The sequence below is a fragment of the Curcuma longa genome, chromosome 11 (assembly GCF_044706935.1).
Source record: "Curcuma longa cultivar G26 ecotype Majalengka, Jawa Barat chromosome 11, ITB_CL_G26_1.1, whole genome shotgun sequence".
Lineage (NCBI taxonomy): Eukaryota > Viridiplantae > Streptophyta > Magnoliopsida > Zingiberales > Zingiberaceae > Curcuma > Curcuma longa.
In genome coordinates, this window is record NC_133871.1 from 30,968,018 (window position 1) to 30,989,889 (window position 21,872).

Below are 21,872 nucleotides of genomic sequence, written 5' to 3' on the forward strand. Positions count from 1 at the left end.
AGAGAAAACCAGGATTCGTAAACAAATGTAGCAAAAGAAATCGAGAGAGCAAACCTCTTTGAAAGTTTTTCAAAAAAAGAAGAAGAAGAGGAAGAAGAAAAATGCAATCGGAACCAAGATCACCCACCTTGTTTTCCCCCCTTTGCCAAGTGAAAGAAACGAATCAAGGATTCCAACATCAGGATCAAGAGACAGCGAGAAAGGTATTGGATGGGAGGGTTTCTCGGATCATGGAGCCCTAAAATCCCGCTCAGTCAATCAAAATTTATTCATTTTTATTTCCCTTTTCGCTTTTTTTCCTTTTTATTAAATTAAAAACCAAAAAAATAATTAACTCAATAACATATTTTGAAACCAAATTATTTAAAGAAGTTATCTCTACTCGAAACTAAATAGCTAATTAAATTTTTTTTGGAAAGAAATTATTTCTACTTGAAACCAAAATAAGCGATTTGGCTCCATGAATTATTCTGTTTTAATTAAAGTAAAAAAACTTTAAAAACATCTATCAATTAATGGCTAACTTTTGTTTAAAAAAATAGTTAATTAAATTTTTCTCTTTGAAAGAATGAGACCACTCAAGGATAATTTAAAATTTTTGAATTTTTTTTCTTTATTGAGTGTTTTAATGATAATTTAAACTGCATTTTCCCAAATCATGTAGGTAGTTATGCCATTTATCTAAATTAGAGGATTATCTAGATCATGTACTCTATTTCAATTTTATAGTTCCACAAAATCTCCTCCTATAGTTGCATGACTATCCGAATTAGATTTGTAATCCGAATCATTTTTCCATGTTTTTCTTGTAAAAATTTAAAATCTTAACACGAGAGTCATTCCCCGCTTCTCTGACAATCCTAATTTTTTCCATTTGATTTCTTGTCAATCGTCGTCAGCTTCAACGATTCATTCGGATATTGTCGATCGACTAAAGCTCCTGCATCACCGGCTTCTCAGTTCTCGCACCACTTTCACCCCGACATCTCTACTCCTCAGCACCACTATTTTTACTCCAGCTTCTCTATTCACCGACCTCACCACCTTCACCATCTTCTTTGTTTCCCATCAACACCACCTTCACTGACTTCTTTTTCATTAGTTTCATCACCTTCAGCAGCTTCAGTATTCATCAATTTCACTTCTTTCAACAACTTTTCTCTTTTCTCTTCTATGACAACATCACCTTCACTTGCTTCTCCATTCACCAAAAGCACTACCTTTACTTTCACTATATTCACTTCGGGACAATATTGAAATTTCAAGTTTCTAACTTATTATCATCTTCAAAGGTAAGTTTTTTTTAGGATACATGTGATTTATTTTTGTATTATAATTGATTCATTATTATAGCATAAGTCCAACTTCGTCAGTTATTGCCTTTGGTTTAGATGAAGATCATTTTCATTGAAAAAGACACAAGTACGGTTTAAAGTGGTGTTTGTTGTTGAAGTGTCTGATCCCAAGTGGTAAGCATGGAAATATGTGTTGCTTGAGATTTTTAGTTCGAATCCTCTTAGCAACATGTATTTGTTAATTGAGATGTTGTACGATTCAAGTCTATCTAGTGGTATCGTACTTTCAAAAAATCCTTTAGGGGGTTTTCTGATATGGGATCCGTCACTATAAAAAATTTATCCACTACAGTAGGACATCCAAGTTGTCACCTAGGCAGTTCACCTACAGTTCGATCCCCAGCTACGGCGCATTTGTAGAAATTTTCCTCCAAATGGAGAGCAGTTCACCTACAGTTCGATCCCCAGCTACGGCGCATTTGTAGAAATTTTCCTCCAAATAGAGAGCGCAATCAAAGGATGAGACTGGACATTATCATTTTTTGTAAGTGGTGTTTGCTTCGGACGCACGTGAGATTTTCAACAGGAGCACGGGGGTTAAATGGTAAACGAACTCACACCGGGTATGACCATCTCAAAACTAACTACGCAATTTGAATAAATCGGAAAACAAACTACGCCGTTTGGGAAAATACAGTGATTTAAAAGTATAATTAAATATTTTAGCTTTGAAAGCATAAGATAAATTTTTTAATTTTAATAAAAAAAATTAATAATAAAATGGAAATTTTCAATGACAGTGCTCGTGTCGGTCTCCTTAGCCCATTCTCGTGGAGCATAAAGCCCAAGCCCATCTGACCTCTGCCGTATATCGTGGCTTTCTCGATCCGTTCCAAAACCCTATCTTTGCTTCTCCTCCGCGTACCTCACCCTTCCCACCCAAACCCTAACCATATTCGTCCTCCCCTCATGGCGGATTCCGGAGTGGAGATGGAGGCCGCCGGAGAAGTAGAAGAAGAAATTAAGACCTCGGGGGAAGCCGAAGAAAAGCAAGTCGATGAATCTGAGGCCGCGGCGGACGATATCGTAGCTGCCGCCGGAAACCACAAGCGAAAGCATGACGATCTGGAGCCCTCTGAAGACGCTGAAGACGCGCCGGCCAAGAAACAGGAGATCTCAACTGAGACTCCCGCCCTAACCGATGTCGAGCCCAGATCCGGCAACGGAGAGGTCGCTGAGGATGCCTCGGTAGAAGATTCTGGTAACCGTCTGTTTTTCTATGTTTTTTTGGAGTTTTGGTTAATGGTTCCTTTTCTTTGCGATGTGTCTCACTGATACGCTCGTTGATGAGCAGATGAGGTAAAAGAGGAACATGCAGAAAACGCTGAACAAAAGCTAGAGGTGTCTGAGGTTCTTGAAGTGAAAACTGATGACCAGGTTGAACAACAAAGTGCTGGAATCGATGACTTGGGTATTAATTATTTTTTCCTCTTTTGTATTTTTTTTTCTGATTGTTCATGATTTTATGTGGCTATATGTTTCATTTTCTCGTTAAGGTTCCATGAATCTCTTTGGCCCGTTGTCGGTTAGTCCCCTTCTTGTTGGTGTCACTTTTGTATATAAGTTTGTTATAAATCGTTTTAGTCTTGTTCCATTCTTCTTCAATGGGAGAATGAGTTGTTTTTGGATGCTTTTAGCTTGTCTTGTCTTGAAAGAAATAAATAATGCAAATCAGTAATACATGTTAGTGTACCAGTGCCTGTTGAGACTGACAAAGAGAGAAAAGAATCAGAAACACAAACGGATGAAAATGGCAATATTTCTTCTGAAAAAGATCCTGAGAGCTTCACGTCACCTCCAGTAGATGCAGAAGTTGTATCTCGTAAAATTGAAATTCCTAACAACAAGGTATTTCACGCCTATTATCTTTTTATAATTGTAATTTTAAAATTTTCTTCTAGCCATAAGATCTGTTCCTACTAAAGTAATTTATTTCATTATTTTTAATGTTGCTGGATTATTTTATGCAAATGCTTGTTGTGTGCTATGTCAATATTCTTAACTGCATCTTTTCTATGCTCTAAGATCATTTTCTCTTGTACCGCATCCATTTAATGGATGTTCATCCAATATGAGATCAGGTGTGTGGCCTTGTTTGCATTTTTCCCCCTCATCATATTCCCTTATACTAGTATTTTATATGGTGTGGATGGTTGATATGCATAACCATGTCATGTTGCTTGTTCTATTTCCTGCGAATTAATTTGACCAAAAATATGTTCAAAATGAATTGCACGAAGGATGGCATTTTTCTTTGCATTTTTAACAGTAGCCATGCAATTCTAAGGGGCTATCACCAAAAAAATGTAACTTGCTGTTCCATTTGAAACTACCTTGTGGCTTCTTGATCTGCTTTCTGTGCTTCAATAATGATCCTAGGAGGTGAATGGGCTTAATTTTTTAGTATTTAAAATTAACTTTTGAATATTTTCTTCACACAACCATATTCCTTTTAAGCTAATTGCTTTTATGGAAGACCTAGTGGAAAGTTCTTCTGATTCTGGTTTATTACATGTAGTAACAAGGGACTCTATGTTTCTGGGATGTGCACATCATGTTAGAAATCTAATGTGCATATATTGATGGGAATGTGATGTGGTGTGACATAAGTCTCCTTTGCTTTTGTTTTCCTTATTGAGGTTTAGCTAATAAGCTAATATAGTACGTGACAGTCATATTTATATTTTTCCATCTGTAGTGGTTGGAAAGGCAATGAGTTCCTTTTCATTCCCTCCAAGTTAATATATCACATAATATGAGTTCATTAAATTGCAGTTTTTGGCATGGAAAATAAATGAGTTCTGCCCATTTCCCAATTTGAGGTTTGTATACTTTCTAGTCGCAGTTTCTAAGTTGATGAGGCGTCATGTACAGGTTGGAGTCCTTATTGGGAAAGCTGGTGAGACAATAAGGTACCTTCAGTTCAACTCAGGAGCTAAAATTCAGATAACAAGAGATGCTGAAGCTGATCCAAATTCTACTACTCGTTCCGTGGAATTAATAGGGGCCTTTGAAAGCATTAACAAGGCAGAAAAACTCATAAAGGATGTTATTGCTGAGGTTTATTTTTTGTTTGCATCTTTATCGTCATGACAATTTTAATTTCAATTGTGACTGTTTTGAGTTGCATGCTAATTTTTTCTATACCTTTTTCTTCTTAGGCTGATGCTGGTGGTTCACCATCCCTGGTGGCTAGAGGTTTTGGAACTTTACAATCTGGTGGAGAACAATTTGAAATTAAAGTAGCGAATGAGAAGGTATATGTTATGCGTAGTCACTTATTTTATTGTTACGATTTCTTGATTAGTTTGTTCTGTTACTTTACAGGTTGGGTTAATCATAGGCAAGGGTGGAGAGACTATTAAAAATTTACAGACCAGATCTGGTGCTCGTATACAGGTAAAGATCATTTAGAAGAAAATTCTCTTGATCTATATAGTATTTTTTTTCTTTTGCTGATACACTGATAAGTACTTGTTCTTTTGTTTCTACTCAAATGTTAGTTGATACCACAACATCTTCCTGAGGGTGATCCTTCAAAGGAAAGAATTGTTCGAATAACTGGAGATAAAAGACAAATTGAATCTGCTAAAGAAATGATCAAGGACGTAATGAATCAGGTCGGTTCTGCAGCACTATATCCTTTTTTTTGTGATAAATTAGCCTACTTATAAGTCAATTGTATTGTTACCAGTATTTTATTGGCTTCATTCTCCAAGTCAGATTGGTGATGGTGTTATTCCTTTCATCTATATTTCCTTTGTTCCAATATTATATTTGCACTTGACCTCAAATATAGTAAATGTCGAGTGCATGAGGCCTTAGCATGATTTCTTCCTTTACTGTGTTAGAAGTTATATTTTTTCTTGTGGCATTCATACTTTTTAATTTTGGGAAGAATATTCAAATTTACTGGAAGATATTCTAAAGTTTTCATTTTTTTAATGAGGTTGATGAAAAACTTCATTGAAGCAGAGTTGCTTTCTGAGTGCTTTAGGGTATGTATTGATCCTGCTAAGTTTTCTCTGAAGGAATTGGAATCTAATGATGACAATTTTACAATAAAAAAAAAAAGAATTGAGAAAGACAAGCTGCTAGTGATAAAGTCAAAAGTCTGTCTTGTGATTGTGGATTGCACCAGTTCTATGATGTTTCGTCTTTGATTACCTATATCTGGAAACCATATATTACTGGTAATCCAAGCTGAAGTTTTGATTTATTAGATTTTTGTAAATGTGTGAAAATTTGGTGGCTTTAAAGTTTTAGATAGTATGAAATCATGCCCTCAACTTAGATTCTTATGTCATAATTATGAGATACAAGATTACTTCAAATTTCTTGTAGATGGATACAGCATATAAAGACTTGAACCACTCCCACCTCTCTTTCATTTGTTGTGTATTCTATTCTTAGATTTCTTCCATGGGCCTCACTGGACTCTATCTGTGTTTATATGTACTAGAAATTGTTAAAAAAAACAATGCCTAAGTGTGCCACTTCACATGTTCTCGTTTGGGTTAATTGTTAATCCAATCACTAGTTATTATTATTATAGCTTAGGGTTGCATGCATATCTTGTTAACTTTTAAGGGGAAATTGTCATGTTGGATGTATTTATAAGCTATGCACATTTGTTCAAGGGAGCCACTGTATAACCATGGCTAGAAGCTGAGTCTTGTATAGGTTAATGATTGTACTATACTAGTGTTCATTTAGGTTTGTTTATGTACTGTCTAATCACTTTTTTTAGCTAATGATGATACAAGGAACTTTTTGCAATTTTGACATGTCATTATTCTTTTAAGGATTCAGCTATACATGTGATTGCGATAACTCTGGGTGTATTGAGTCAATTTCTTCTGAACACTTATTTTAGCTACACTACATCTATTCATAATTATGGTTGGTATGAATGAGTTTTATGCTTTGCCATATTTAAGTGTGCAACTTATTAATTAAATTATTAATATCCAACTTGATGCCTTGGGTTTTATAGTCTTGGATCATTTTTGTTCAGATGGTTTATGGCTGTTGCTCAGATTTCGGAACATTATCTTCATTCTTTAGTCTCTCTTTAGGTTTATACTAATTAAGTGTTGTCCTGTAGATAAAATGTCCATGCTAGTAACAGAATTGAGCCCATGGAATTCTATACAAATCTGCTGAAGTAAAATTAAATTTTCTTCCTTGTCATGGACTATTTTTAGGAACTTCATTTATCCTTAGTTTTAGGTCTGGGATTTATGCAGAACCTTTGTATGGTGTCCGAAGAATATTATTACCTCCTAGTTACCTTTGATAATTTAGAAAGTGCTATTATATTCCATGTAAACATCTCTGCCTGTTTAGAACAACTACCCTTTTTTGGTGACTGGAACCGATACTCTAATTGATCATTTTGAGAATGAGAGTTTTTGTCGAAGAAGTCTGACAACACTTGACATGATCAATGTAAAGCCTGCTTGCTGCCGATTTCAGCGGTTTAATTGTGTTGAAGATGCAAATTTGGAATTGGTTGGCTTTCATAATGCAGATTTCAGTATGCCTTTCAATTGAGGTCTGCAGTGCTTTCTTGGTGTAGCAAAAAACTCCTTCCTCAGTCTCGCCCACTGAAGAGGTATAGATTGTCCTTGTTGCCATCAAAGAATTTTCATAGTTGGTAAGACTGCTGGACTTGAGATCAAATTCATATTGCAGAAGCATCATCATGTCAGTGTTATTTAGTACCATGGAATATGGATGATCCAACATGCCTTGAAAAATATAAAATTATTCTAAAATCATTACTCCTTATGATGGCATGGTACATATGATGAATATTAATGTATGAATTTATCACTACAAAAAATTCCAATATCTTGTTCTCTTTGATCACATTAAACCATATTTTTCACCATAGTCAAACCTTTGATTTCTTAAAGATCATTATTGTTCACACTAGTATTGACATAATTCATGGGAAACTTGATTGTAATATGCTATTTTTGCTTGACTTTCGTTTCTATATCCAAATGTAGACCTAATGAAACTCGTGCAAATTATATCTGTAAGCTAAATATGAAAATGTGGTCCTTCAGATAGCAATTTTTCTTGAGTATTTTCCTCCAGATATGTCTCTAAATTGAAACATACCATGGGTCTTTGTTTTTGAAATTTCTGCTTGAAAATCCCAGCATAGGATTTCATCTTTGAAAGTGAGATTTGTTAATGCTATTGTTGAATAAAAATGCATGAAATTAGCTAAACACTGTATTCGAACAAATGTAGAGATAGAAAGGATTGACTGTACTTATAACCAGTTCTTCCTCCTGAATTGAGATTAAACGAATATAATTTTTTTCCATTTCCCTAAATATTCAAGGTTATGATCATTACAAAATTCATCTTTTGAAGAAAATTAAGTTATTTTCACATTTAGTTGAGCCAGTCAATTCTATTGATGGTTAGCTGATAAAACCTAGGACTCATACCCACGTGGCACTTGAAATTTTACTAGTCTGGAATGAATGCCAACAGAAATCTTCAAATTACACATGATATTGTTTAACTTGTTTCATTGAATCGTTCTTTAGCAGTTCTTTCGGAGCTGTATTTTCTCCACCTGATTATGACTTGGACCTTAGAGGTTTAAGGTATTGCCTCAGCTTACTGGCTGGCTTATGCTCATTATACAGTTTCATTGATGTGGTTGTCTTTCCTGTATTCTACATTAGAAATTAGATAACCATTTTTAACAGGGTACTGGAATAAGAAAGTGGCAACCTTGTTGTATACTCGATGTATCAAGGATCCTTGTTGCCTTGGACATTATGAACTATTGCCATCCTTCTACCAGCAAGTCAAAATTAATTTGTAGCCTGCAGCAATATTCATGAGTGCATATATGCTTACACTGTGAATCATGTTTCAATATCTTTAAAAATGAAACAGGTTGGGCTTTAGCTGGATCTTTTGATATCTAATAGGAGTTATGCTTGCTTCTCACTTATAAATTCATCATTTATACTTTAATTTGAACATGGCATCTTATGAGCACTCAAGTTGCATGTGTTCTAACTTAGAAGTATGTTGTACCATAAGATATTTCAGACTGTGCTGGCTGAATATGTTGTGCAATCTGAATTGCTTCTATGTTATTGATTCTATGCCTATTTTGAAAGCTATTGAACTCTTCCATCTCAAATATGCTTGCCAATATTTATTTGTTATTGAAGGATGTTCATTTGTCAGCTAAGCTGTGTAGCTTAAGTTGTCTTTGTCATGAATTTTCAGTTCTTTACAATTGTTAAAAAAAAAAATACTTCGTTCGGTATGCCTGCACCTTACTACATTCTCTTAACAGATCTCTTATATTATGTTGATTGCTTAATATTGATTCAAATTATTATCTTTACTGTACTTTATAGGCTTACCTTCTTAGTGCTTATGTTTTGGTACTTCCATAATATGCTCCTTTGACAACGTTGGCAAATATAGTGTATTGCAAATAAGGCCTATCAATTTTTTTTTATTTTAACTGGTGTTTAATCTCAACAGACACCTAGGGCATCACATCTCTCTGGTCACAGCCAACAAAACTACCGGGCTCGCGGGTCAAACTTACAGCCCCACTGGACAGCTCGAGCAACTTCCCCAGCACAGCGTGGAGGTTATGATTACCAGCAACGAGGTTCATATCCACCTCAATCAGCACATTATCCTCAACCTTATGGTGGCTACTCGCAGCAGTCTGCTCCACGAGGTGGATTTGGCAATGCTAGTTGGGATCAGAGATCATCTGCACCTGCCCATAATGCTCCAACTGGTGTGTATGACTATTATGGGAACGGTGGCCCGCCATCTGGAGCTCAAGCTTCAATGGCCAATCCCATGTCTGGTCCATCTTCGGCTCCTATGAACTATGGGCAATCACAACCTCCAAATTATGGGCATTCCGCTTCCTATGGACAGCCTGCTCCCATGCAACAAAACTATAATCAGAGTTACAATGACCCCAGATACGATAGTCAAGCACCAAATCAGCAGTTCTATGGCCAGCAGTCAGTGGGCCAACAACCAAATGCCTACGGCCAAGGAACTACACATACTGGCTTCAGTCAGCAACCTCCGTATAACAAGGCAGCTTATGGTGCACCTCAAGAGGGACCTTATGGTGTTCCACATCAAGAGGGACCACCATCTTATGGTGCGCCACTACGAGCAAATCAACCGGGAGATCCAACATATCAGGGTTATGGACCGCCATCTTATGGATCTGGTGCTCAGCAATATCCTTACGGTTCCAATGCAGCTTCTCAACCGGCACCTGCCTATAATCAGACTTATGGGCCTGCGTCTGGCACTACTGATGGATACGCGCAACCTCCACCAGCAGTTTATACTCAGCACGGGGGACAAGCTGCTACTCCTGGCTATGGACAAGCTGGACAGCAAGCGTCTGCATACTCTCAGCCAACTTCCCAGCCTTCTGCTTATGGGCAGTACCCCACACCCCAACAAGGCTATGCTGACCCTTCCTCAGGCAATACAAATTATGGATATCACGGCGGCCCTGCTCAAGCAGCGTATGGTAATAACATCCCAGCATCGGGTTATGCTAGTGCTCCTGCCGCCGGTAGTCAGCCTGGTTATGCTCAGCAGCCATCAAATCCATCTGGTTATTATGATCAGACGATGGCTCCTCAGGCTGGATATGCGGCCAATCCAAATACCGCACCAGGCTATGCGAATGCTAAGAGTGTCTCCCCTCAACCTGGATATGGTGGTCAGTACGATTCTGCTCAATATGCTCATCACTGATGAAATTATACCGATTGTTGCTAGAACTTTTAGTACATTAGAAAGATATGGTTTGTAGCTGTGGACATTTTGAGTGGGCGGTTGGTGCCCACTGTACTGTCTATCTAATGTTTTCGATGTCATTTTGACTGCAATCAGTATTCGGTATGGACATGTACCCTATCTTTTATCTTATGTATCATTTTGCTTGCTCTATTGAATTCTTTTGTTTTCGCTGCTGCTGAAAAAATGTGGCTATTTACTGCCAATAAATCCCATGTTTTAGGCGAGTAGGAACTTCCAACTCATCCTGAGCAATTTATATCCAGGAAGTCAGTCCAGTCGAGGATCAAACTTCATCGAACAGTGCAGAGCATAGAGTCAAATGCCTGGGCGTAGAGACAAACAAAACAAATGCTTCTATCTCAGTTGCTACTTCAAGATCTGAATTGTCAAAAAATAATAATAATAATAATGGCAGAGTGAGAAAGATACACGTTCGTGTGTCAATTGTCATATTGTAGATGGGGACGGAGCTTTGTTAGTGTAGGATGATAGTGCATAAATCATGTTACTAAACTTGAATTGTAGAAACCCTCTTAACGATCAAAACAACCTCTCATGTAAATCGGCTTGAAGTATCATTTGAGTGATCTATTCTTTTAAATAATACAATTTGTGTATTAAAGTAATTTTGACTTTTTAATTTCAATCACCACAAGTCCAATGGAGATTAACAAAAACATACATTCATTTTTATCGTATATAATTTGATTGAATTGAGCAGGATTTTTACCATTCTGACATAATGGCTTCGTGGTTGAATTCACCTAAACAAATATCGAAAAGGTAACGAATTCAAAACACCTTGATTCTGTTGTAGCACATGTACCTGCATGAATGAATTTGAATCTTCAAGCATTTCCAGGCAGAGTTTATTCTCCATCCAAGCTACGAGTTACTCGATGAAATTCATACAGAAATAGATCCTACAACCCAAAAGTATTCGATGCGACAACCACCAATACCCCAATGGTGTATCAGCAATTCAAAGCTACTACAGATAAAAACCATTTGATAGTGTCATGGTCCTATTTAAAGAGTGATTCGACAAATCATTGCAGAATAAAAATTCTTGCGGACCATATCTAGTGTCCAACAACTTCAAACATACAGAACATTTTTTCCTCTTGAATAAGAACCATATCTTCCAGTTACAATTCCCACTCCAAAGCAGGATCTGGCCGCATCCCAAACCCCTGCTTGTGTAGATTTGGTGCAGTTTCCGGCAGCTGTGATCTCGCCGACTGGGACCAACCCAAGATATGCGGCAGTATATACTAAAGAAAGAAAAAAAAACAATGTTACAAATTAGATATGACAAGTATTAGCTTGATGACGGGCCAAGGCCAAACTTCCCAACATGATATTTACGTATGTATATCTTATCATTAAGAATGAGCGCTTATATTTTATATTACTAGGAACATTGTTGGTTATTGCCTTCCCAGAATCGGTCAGGCCTTATTCGCTAAAGAAACTTCACTTGCTCCAAGAAGATAAATTAATATTCTCGACAATAAAGATCTCTCATACAAGAACATGGACCAGAGTAACTAATTGCATGTTTAAACTTAACAGTGCCAGCTTAAAAGGTTGATCAGAAGAAATTAGGAAAAATGAAATGCTATACAATTATGACATAATAAGTTAACAGGTATTAACCAAAGGGCAGGCAATTAGCCCACTACCTAATGTCTAGACGGTCAGCATTAGAATTAAACAGAAAAGAGAAATATGTTGAATTAAGAATAACTAATATTATATTATGTGTAGCAACAGTATCTCATCAATCAAAACGAGTATATAATTACAAAAAAATTATAATTGACAAATACTAAATACAACAATGAAACATTTCACATTTCATATTGAAACCAATAAAATCAATCACAGAATCTGCAAAAAAAAAAAAAAAAAAAAAAAGGTGTTGAGATTAGATGCTAAAACTATGAACATCGAGTGAAAAGAGGAGGCAAAATGCACATAGGGTGGGAGGGTCAAAATCAACAAGGAATGTCAGATGTGCTAATGGGGGAAACAAGTGTTACTTTCTAACATCAAATGAATTAATAACTTCCAAAAAAATTTGACCTCGCCTATACTACCTAAGCAAAGTGCAAGGAGACAAGAAGCCCAAATTAAAAGAATATGTACAAAAGCAGAAGGAACTATATATTAGCACGACCTTGATAATAATTTATATTACCAAAGATAGAGCCGTCAATTTGGGTTAAGCCCGTTAGATTGACCTACCTCACCAAATAATTTAGATGGATTAAATTGATATTTTATCAACTCATTTTAAAGTGGAACTATGTGAGCTGACCCACCTAGGCCCACAACCCTCAATGGACTTGGGTTGGCCCGTGGAAAAAAATCTTCTAAAATTTTAAACAAAAGTGAAAATTTTAATGGGTTCGTGGGCTTAGCCCACCTAATTCGCACCCAAACTTAAAATTTTTAATATATATATATATATAGTTTATTTTTTGATGGATTCATGAGCTTAACCCACTTAATCCGCAACCCAAATATAAAAAATTCCAACCTTTTATATATATATTTTAATTTTTTGATAAGCCCGGATTGACCCGTCTAACCCACAACCCGTCTTGAGTTGGACTAAATTGGAAATTTCCTAGCCCGCCAAGATGACGAACCAGCCCGTCCCACCTCACCATATGATGAGTTTTTGATGGGTTGACCCGTCGTGTCATGGGTTGACCCATTTGACCGCACTAACCAAAGGCAAGACACTTAGCATTGTATAAGGCAAAAAAATAAAATTACAAATATTAATTTTTACGTGTCAAATTACTACCAGCAGAAGAGATGCCAAGAAAAAAACTTGAGCTTGCTAGCAATAGCATATCCAATCACTATAGGTGAGTTAAGGATAACAAAGTTCATTTTCGTGAACATCAATAAATCTACATTTACCTATCATTGGAAGAATAAATTTATAAACCAAACCCTAAATCCTAAAACCCTAAACCCTACACCAAAATTAGGTCTATATACCGCTGGGATATCCATAACTTAACAACAAATGTAATGGGAGAAAGGTTGAATCACAAGGTTCAAAATATATTTTTTATTGGGGTTTCTGCCTCTGGCCAAAACAATATCTATTTGGTTTAAAGTGTGCCAAGCCATGCCTAGTGTCATGATGATTACCAAATATAAGTCTATAGCAATTAGAAGACGTGGAAGGGGCATTGAATTGCCAACATGAAAGAATGAGCAACTGACAAGAGGGTACACAATATAGGAGTGAAGATGAATCAATCAATCTTGTGCAATCATAGAACCATGTCAGGCGGAAGAGAAACTTGAATGCAATCATAGTATTATTGTGTTAGCATGGAAGAAGTATTTTTACGATCCTTTTGGCTTTCAAGTACTATTGTGTTAGTATGGAAGAGAAACTTGAGAAGAGAGTACTATTGAATGCTTAAATTGTTCATCTAAACCTTCATTAAAAAGTTGATAAAAATACTTCTTCCATCGCTCTTTTATTTCCTTACCATTCAATAGTACTCTATTGCATTCATCTAATACATTTTATTTAACAAGATATTTTCTCTTCCTCTCTCTCACATTAGCTATTTTATATATATCCCTTTCCCTAAGTTTCATTTTTTACATCATCTCTACTTTCTTGACTATAATTTTTAAAATTTTTTTCATTCTTACAAGTGTATAATACCTTATAAGTTGTTCGTTTTTCCTTCACTGGTGCACGACCCATAGACTCACCGAGTATACTCTTGACTATTATTTTAAATTTTAATATCATCTTATCCCATGTCGTATTCAAGTTGCCGTGTATTTCTCCTACCCTCTCTTTAAATATGTTTTGTTTCTCATCCCCTTTAACTTCCACTATTTAATTTTAGGAGTCATTTACATTTGTCTTCTATTGATATTATGTTTGAGGCGCATATCCAATACTACTAACCTATGTCAGTAATTAAATTTTTTCCAAGTATGACCTTACAATATTTATAAATCTTTTTATTCTTCTTCCTAACCATAAGCATCCTAATCATAAACAAGTCGATTTGGGACTTACTTTTCTCACTTTTGAACGAAACAAGTGTTCTTCTCTTTTTTTTAAAAAAATATATTTGTTAATATAAGATCATATATTATCGCAAAATCCAATATAATTTTTCCTTCATTTTTTACTTCAAACCCATAACCTCATGCACTGTATCATACTCCTTATTTTTCGCTTTGACATGATCATTTAAATCTCCTTTTATTAATATCATTTCGGTTGGTGAAATATTTTATAATACCTCATCTAAGTCGACCCAAAATCTAGATATTTTTATATAATCCTACTTGAGGTGCATATATGTTAATTGCATTAATAATATCTTTCGCCACCACTATCTTGAAAGCTATAATTATCTCTCTTTCTAACTACTCCTATTACTTCATTCTTTAACGAATTATCTACAACAATACCTACTTCATTTCTTGTTTTACACTTAAAATCCGAATTCTCTATCTTTATCTTCTCCTACCCATTTTGTCTTTTATGCACAGAAAATATTAATTCTTCTCATAATCATCGTATCTACTACCTCCACGGTTTTACCAATGAATGTTCCTAAATTCTATTTTCCATATCTCAAACAATTAATTTCCCTATAATATTTATGCTTAACCAACCTATGACGTGAAAACTCTTACATATTTAATACTACACTCAAATTTTTCATAGAGATGTAATGAGTCCTTACCAAGACGTTACAGTCGAACCCTATAATGCGTTCCTTCCGGGGAACAACCTAGTATTAACACAATAATTTGATAAATTCATTCATTGAATATTTACTTGAAAATCTACATTGGCTGACAACTTAATGCGCAACCCTTGCCCTTTTTCATTTGAGCTTGGGATCAACATTGATGGGTTTAAGGGGCATAAGTTGTTGATATTTGGTAAAATATAACTTGGATGTAGTTTAATTAATAGGGTATATACAATATGCACTGTATAATGGCATACAATATCCACTATATAGTAGTGGTTTCAATTAGATTTTTCTCAAGTTAACCCAACCCAAAACACAAATAGAAAACATTAAATACCTCAAACTAAAAATAATCAATCAGTTTAATTCAATTTTTGTTTCAAATACAGTTTTCCACCACCCATAGTTTCATCTTCTCTCTGAGATTGGCTACAAAAAATAGGATGCCACAACAAGAGAATCTTTCTATCTCAAACAATGCCATTAAAATTGTGTTAACACCAACACACACGGTAGCTTCTTCCATGCTAACACAATATATATGTTGGTCGAGGACAAGAACACCTTTCAATGGTGTCGACCATCATTGATCAGCACATGAAACAATGATCAGAAGTGGTGGTAAACATCCTAGTTAAGAATTTACTGAATACATTTCTTTCTATCTAGCAAATTCTTTTCCTTGTGAATTTTGATTATTACATTAAGAAGATAACTTGCCAATTTAGATTTCAAGAGCAAGGAAATGTGCATGAACCAATTTGTGATGCAGACTGTATTCTACTATCTCAAATACGAAAAGACTAGACAGCCAATATCTTTCATATCACATGAGTGATCTACAGTAAAGTTAAACGTGAAGTCAACACAATAGGAAACCATACAGAATGACAAAAAGATGTTTAGTTCCAAAACAAAGCAGTTCTAACAATTGACCAAAAGCAAATAGAAACCTTTTCGTCCAAATAAACCAAAGAAGCTCAGTGTCATGTCAAGAATCTTACAGTTAATATCGTGCGAATAACAGCAAACTCTGCTTTAGTGACTGGAACAGAAAGCCGCTCATTTGTACCCTTGATTTTGTTTGTAACCACTGTACAAGTTATCAACAAATTAGGAGAACATGGTATACTAATAACAAAGTAGCATCCAGAAAAGACAATCATTTAAAATAACTACATAAAATTGAGGAAAACCTTATCGTTCCCATCAGACAAATACTTCAAAAACTAAAGATAATATAAAACTGATGTCAGTCCAAAAGCTCCTCTTCATCATAACCACTCAATTTTTATCCTACGAATTACTTCTTCAGTCAAATTTTCAAGTGTAATTAGATAAAAGATCCAATATATCCAACATCCTTATTTACATGGACTTCCTCTCCAACCTATCATTGATTGACTTTTTTTCCTTTTTAAAAACATATTCCATATATTCAATCTAAAGATCACTTAGCTTAAACCTATAATTTCATAAACCTTACACGATTCGAGTTGCAGTTGATCAATCTAAATAATCCTCCATCGACACAACTTGAATATGATTAATAAGTTCATCTTCTCAGCTACGATACACTGCAAAGGATTTTCCATTCAGTGAGAAACGGGCCTAAAAACATTGGCCACCTAGACGAGCTTCGTGAGTGCTTCCTGATTTACCCTGATGGCCGGTGGAAAACTTCCATGGAGCTGGGTCGATCACCCTAGGATTAGTCAGTTCTAAGAGTTGGATACTTGGTGCTACAAAAAAAAATCATCTAATGTTAATATATATAATCTTAGGTTATCCCTTGATGTAAACTAGTTACACCCAAATTTTCTTTCCCAAAACCCACAATAATGTGTAATAACATGAACTGTATCATAAGTTTTTCCCATGCGAGTAAAACCATATAAATCCTTCCTTACGTTATCAATATTCCTCCATTAAATGCCTTGTTAAACTTAAAAATATAATGTATAAAAATAAAATGAAATACTAAAGTTTATGTTTTGCCACTTATTCTGTCCTTTTTTAATAATCTAAGTATCCAACTCTTCGAACCGACTAATCCTGGAGGTAACCAACCATGCCCCACGAAAGTTTCCCACTAGCCACTAAAATAAATTCGGAAGCGCAAGTGACGGACGGCCTAGCATCCCAAATCCCAGATTTTTCATCCCATTAGAGGAAAATATCCTGCAATGTGCCGTAGTTGGGAATCAACTGCATGGGCACCCTGCCGCTGCACTATAGCCCAAGGGGCACCACTTATTCTCTCCTAAATCACCATTCAAAGGTTTTATCATACGATAAATTGACTTAATCCACCTACAACTAGTATAATTTTTGTATGCCACTTTTATTCTTATAGGTAAACACTAAAGGCTTATCCCTAATCTATCAAGCAATCTTCTTAATCCTATAAAATAAGTTTACATGGTTGATGTTAAGAAATTTTAGAGGAATTTATTCATCAATCTCATATACATAGAGAGAGTATTTAGACTTAATCAAATTCATACAATTAAGGTAAATTATATTCCTACGATCAAACCATATCACTATATTTTCTAATTTTATTTATATAATCTATAACAGTTAACAAAAATAAATTAGATTTAAATAATATAATTACAAATTTTGGTTGTGTAGTCAAAACAAAGGATACCAAGTGGATAGGACTGGCCAACTAAATCATAGATACAATAGTTATGATTGTACATCTAATACCTCCATAGGAGTATCCAACCTAGGCAATCATGGTTGAGCGAGGAGGGAAGCATCTGTGTCAGTTTGACTCAAGGAGTTTGCCCAAGTGCTTGTGGGCTCAAAAGTCAAGGTGTCTTGGCCCGGTGGGTCTTGGAGGCGTGAGGGGCAAACAGACCATTGAAGCACAACGGGTTGTAACACGTGTGATAATAAGGGGGTGGTAGGGGTGTAAAAATAGGGATAATGGGTGACAGTTGTTGCGGAAGAACAAAGGTACTGAATAGGTTTAGTACATGCAGATAAAAGGTATTGCTTCATAATGGTATGCTCTTTCTGAGAGAATAATCTATCCACTCTACATCTTCTCACAACGTAGTGACTTAAGCATTAAAGGGGCATTGCTAGACCCTCTCGGTGCGCTCTCTGATGCGTTTTATTCTCGACTACAATAATAAAGATTACAACGAAGTGGTTACTCGATGGGAAGGAAGGATTTTTGGGTTGAAACAATATCATGTGCCTATTTATTGTCTCAACAAATAGATATCTTTGTTAATATTATAAAGATAAAACTAAACAAATTATAAGGATAATTTAAAGTGTGTGTTGTATGAACTATACAGACTTATTCCCTGTAATAAAAAAAATCAAATATTATATTTACTCTAACAAAACTAAAAGCCAAAAAAATCAGCTTATAAAACATTATCCCCCAAAAATTCATGTCAACGCTAGAAAACAAAGAGAAGATAACCAAAATCAAAAGAAAATATCAGAACTTAAACAACTTCTAGTCTCTTACTCAAATTGAGGAAATATCCCTGGTCATTGCCCAAAGGGGAAACTTTTAGTGATTTATTCACCTGACCTTCAAGGCTGAAAAATTCAATAGCTAAATGAGAGAGTGAAAATATTATATTAGTGGAAATGATCAATACCAAAACCTTGAATTTTTTGAAGGGTCATGAAAGAATTCACATGATTCCTCACGACCCAAGGCAATTAAGTTCCCAGCTTCAGTAGATGATAAAGCAAAGGCCTATAAACAAGAAATCATCCAATTAGCAAAGCTGTTTTGGCATACATGTGTGATTCAGAAAACAAGGTTGAATGAAATCCACAAAAATGTATTGAACACTTGAAGCAAATAAAACAACATGAAGACATACTCCAATAGAACTTCAGAAGGAATAAGAAATGTATTTACCTGCCTCCTATTCCAGTCATACTTCTTCGTTGAAATTGCAGGCCAAAATGTCATCAAAACACAACCTCTCTTAAGTACTTTAGAACTCTGCGACTGACATAGGAATAAATAGGACACATGGAACTAATACCTACACCAAGAAACAATAAAATTCCCACATCCAAAGGAAGTAGAGCATACATTTACTTTGTGGAATGTTGGTAGAATTGGCTCCAGTGCCATTGCAGCTTTTCCTTTGAAAACTGTGTAACTTTCAAATCTCCTGAATGAGGTGCTCCGAGCTACATAAAAGACCAAAGTCCATGAAATACTGTGGTTTAGGTTACAGATGCAACTTAACTTCTAATCTAACACATACCATCAGTTGCAAGATCAGGTCCAGATGTAGAAATTCCACGTTTAGTACTCAACCATAGTGATACCTTTACCTCAGCAATTCTACTGAAGTTTCTGGAAAATTAACATAAAAAATTCAACAGCTAAATTGAGACAGATTAAAAAGCTCCTATGCAGGAAAGTCCAGATAAATCTTCAACAGTTTATTCTTTTTAATTGATCATGCTATAGAAGAGCAGTTGCATGTTAGTAACTAAGCAATCATCTACTTGCAACTTTCAAACAAATTGAAACACGTTTAGTACTCAACCATAGTGATACCTTTACATCAGCAATTCTACCAAAGTTTCTGGAAAATTAACATAAAAAATTCAATAGATAAACTGAGACAGATTAAAGAGCCCCTATGCAGAAAAGTCCACATAATTCTTCAACAGTTTATTCTGTTTAATTGATGATGCTATAGATGAGCAGTTGCATGTTAGTAAATAAGCAACTATCTATTTGCAACCTTAAGCAAATTGAAATTGGCAGTCGTTTCATAAGAACTTAACAATTAAGAGCATCTTACATCCAAAAAAAAAAAAATCAAAGACTCCAATGTTGAGTCCAATTAATGGTCCAGTTTCATTGACAAACTTCAACTCAAATAAATACTCAGACATCAAATTTCAATCACCATATAGCCAAAAAATGGAAATAAATAAATAAAGATTTTGTGATCAGGCTCGCATCTCTGTCCATTGCATAAAGACCAAGATAGCCAATAATTAGGATTTCTGATGTCTGCAGATATGACCGTCTATATGCCTGCATAGACGGCACCAAAGATCACATAGTCTTGCATTCCAACCCATGTGCAATGCATTTTGGCGTCAACAAACCTGAGACAACAACTTACACGGACCTTCTACAAAACTATATACTGAAGTACATAAGAATACAAATACCTACAAAGTCAAAAGTTAAACACAATACACTTGAATCTTCCCTTCAACAACTATCTGAATATTAATACGCTAACATTGTGCCCCAACTTTGTCCGAAACAGGAAACAATAACTATAGCGTTGATTGCACATCGGGGAAGTGCATAACCAGGAAGAAAAAAAAAGTAGAATCATAGGATTGCGTGATTGACCGAAATATCAAAAATGTTCACATCCATAAAACTGTGTCAGTAAAAAAAACTAACTCAGCAGATCCTCCGAGTAGAACAACTTCATTTCATTTGGCGACGATGCGACGACAAATAAGAACTCGTAAGGGAAAAAAAAAAGAGAAAACAAAATCTCGGAGCATGAGAAACAAGTAAAGTTAACAAGCCATGAACATTTACAACCCAATGGTTGAGATGGCGAACGAGAAGATCAAAAAAATGTCGACAAGGATCGAAAGAAAGAGAGAAAAGGGGAAGAGGAAGGGAGGTGATGACTTGCCTGGAGGAGAGGAAGCGCGAGAGATTGGAAAGCGCCATCGAGCATGGAATTAGGGCAACGGGCGGCAATGGGTTTAAGAAGAGGGGAAGAAAGCGGGATTTTGCTTTTTGGAATGGGTAATATTGTAAATTGCAGTAGGACCCTATTGCAATTCGAAATTTAAGTGTAATTTGATTTTTAAATGGACAGGGTTGGCCCAAAAAGGCCCAACAGCGGCCCATACATGTGACTTAATTTCTGCCTAATATGTTATTTTTATATCCCTTTTGGCACACAAGCTCCAGTGATCTCACACAAGCTAATGTAGCCATCTCCTCGATTGGCAACTTGTTAGAGTATAAAAACATTTATTTCATCCAATGTGGCATTCAATGTTCGAGTTAGAGAAAATCTTTTGTCATTCAAACTTGAACATGGCATTCAAGATCTCGTCCCCTTCCCCTAGGATGAGCTCTTCTAATGGCTAGAGAGACAATTTCTTTTGAATTTCACGGAGTATTCGATATCCAACCTAGAAGAGGGTGTGGAGGATTTTTAAACTCGATTAAATAATCAGATAATCGGATATAGAGATGGGTCGATGAAATCATACTCATACTCTACTTGAATATTCAATTAAATAATATATATATAAACCCACTAATTTTTTTTCTTTCGTTTCACCGACGATCAATTAAAGAAAAAATAAATAAATTTGATCTTCTCCTTCTCGGCTTCTCCCCTCATAACCTATAGATGTTTATTCTGTTGTTTTTGTTAAATTATATATTTTTAGATATGATGTTAATTATAATATGATTTTGTTGAATGATGGTAGTCAGATGGAATGAAGAAAATTATTAGTATAGAGAATATTCGATCCTCTAATGGATATAAGTACGAGGATAAATATCCGATCCTCCGATGACTATAAGGATGAAGATGAAAATTAAATATCTGATGGAAATGGATATGTAATCCGACCCAAATCTAACCTATTATCATCTCTACTAATGGCACTTTGCACAAGTTATTCAAATTGTTCCACTCCATAAATCATATAAAATGTGGTTAAATTTGAATTAGTTAACTTTGTGTGTGTCGAAATGCTCAAACACTTGAATTATATGATGCTTCTAAAATTCAAATACTGTTAAACTTAAACTCCAATTCATTATGTGACTTCCTTATTACCAACTCAAGGACCAATTCAAATATTCTTGGATTTTATTTTCTTAAATTTTTGATCACGT

The 21,872-nt window shown here is 35.4% G+C and overlaps 2 protein-coding genes across 3 annotated transcripts; one reads left to right on the plus strand and one right to left on the minus strand.

Annotated features, from left to right (window-relative positions):
• The first annotated feature begins 2,200 nt into the window (after positions 1–2,200).
• Positions 2,201–10,328, plus strand: LOC141838438 (uncharacterized). Its single transcript, XM_074725914.1, has 8 exons — positions 2,201–2,556; positions 2,650–2,766; positions 3,052–3,203; positions 4,230–4,415; positions 4,517–4,612; positions 4,683–4,754; positions 4,859–4,975; positions 8,892–10,328. The coding sequence occupies exons 1-8, from the start codon at positions 2,265–2,267 to the stop codon at positions 10,152–10,154; spliced, it is 2,295 nt and encodes a 764-aa protein (XP_074582015.1). The 5' UTR covers positions 2,201–2,264; the 3' UTR covers positions 10,155–10,328.
• A 750-nt stretch (positions 10,329–11,078) lies between these two features.
• LOC141840908 (single-stranded DNA-binding protein WHY2, mitochondrial-like) lies at positions 11,079–20,715 on the minus strand. Of its 2 annotated transcripts, none has more exons than XM_074729008.1 (8): positions 20,641–20,715; positions 19,225–19,316; positions 19,047–19,147; positions 18,867–18,953; positions 18,604–18,698; positions 18,462–18,535; positions 15,970–16,058; positions 11,079–11,473 (listed from the first exon to the last, which is right to left on the minus strand). In XM_074729008.1, the coding sequence occupies exons 1-8, from the start codon at positions 20,676–20,678 to the stop codon at positions 11,348–11,350; spliced, it is 702 nt and encodes a 233-aa protein (XP_074585109.1). In that variant the 5' UTR covers positions 20,679–20,715; the 3' UTR covers positions 11,079–11,347. The 2 variants fall into 2 exon arrangements, with proteins under 2 accessions (XP_074585109.1, XP_074585108.1); XM_074729007.1 differs by having other exon boundaries at positions 18,867–18,959.
• Between the last annotated feature and the right edge of the window lie 1,157 nt (positions 20,716–21,872).

What these genes read in the sequence shown, in the direction of transcription:
- LOC141838438 (XM_074725914.1), top strand. Translation starts at nt 2,265, where the DNA reads ATGGCGGATTCCGGAGTGGAGATGGAGGCCGCCGGAGAAGTAGAAGAA. An exon ending in GATCTGGTGCTCGTATACAG is followed by an intron (nt 4,755 to 4,858) that starts GTAAAGATCATT and finishes CTCAAATGTTAG; the next exon opens with TTGATACCACAACATCTTCC. An exon ending in TCAAGGACGTAATGAATCAG is followed by an intron (nt 4,976 to 8,891) that starts GTCGGTTCTGCA and finishes TAATCTCAACAG; the next exon opens with ACACCTAGGGCATCACATCT.
- LOC141840908 (XM_074729007.1), bottom strand. Translation starts at nt 20,678, where the DNA reads ATGGCGCTTTCCAATCTCTCGCGCTTCCTCTCCTCCAG. An exon ending in ACCTGATCTTGCAACTGATG is followed by an intron (nt 19,148 to 19,224) that starts GTATGTGTTAGA and finishes TCTTTTATGTAG; the next exon opens with CTCGGAGCACCTCATTCAGG. An exon ending in GACCCTTCAAAAAATTCAAG is followed by an intron (nt 18,536 to 18,603) that starts GTTTTGGTATTG and finishes TGAATTTTTCAG; the next exon opens with CCTTGAAGGTCAGGTGAATA.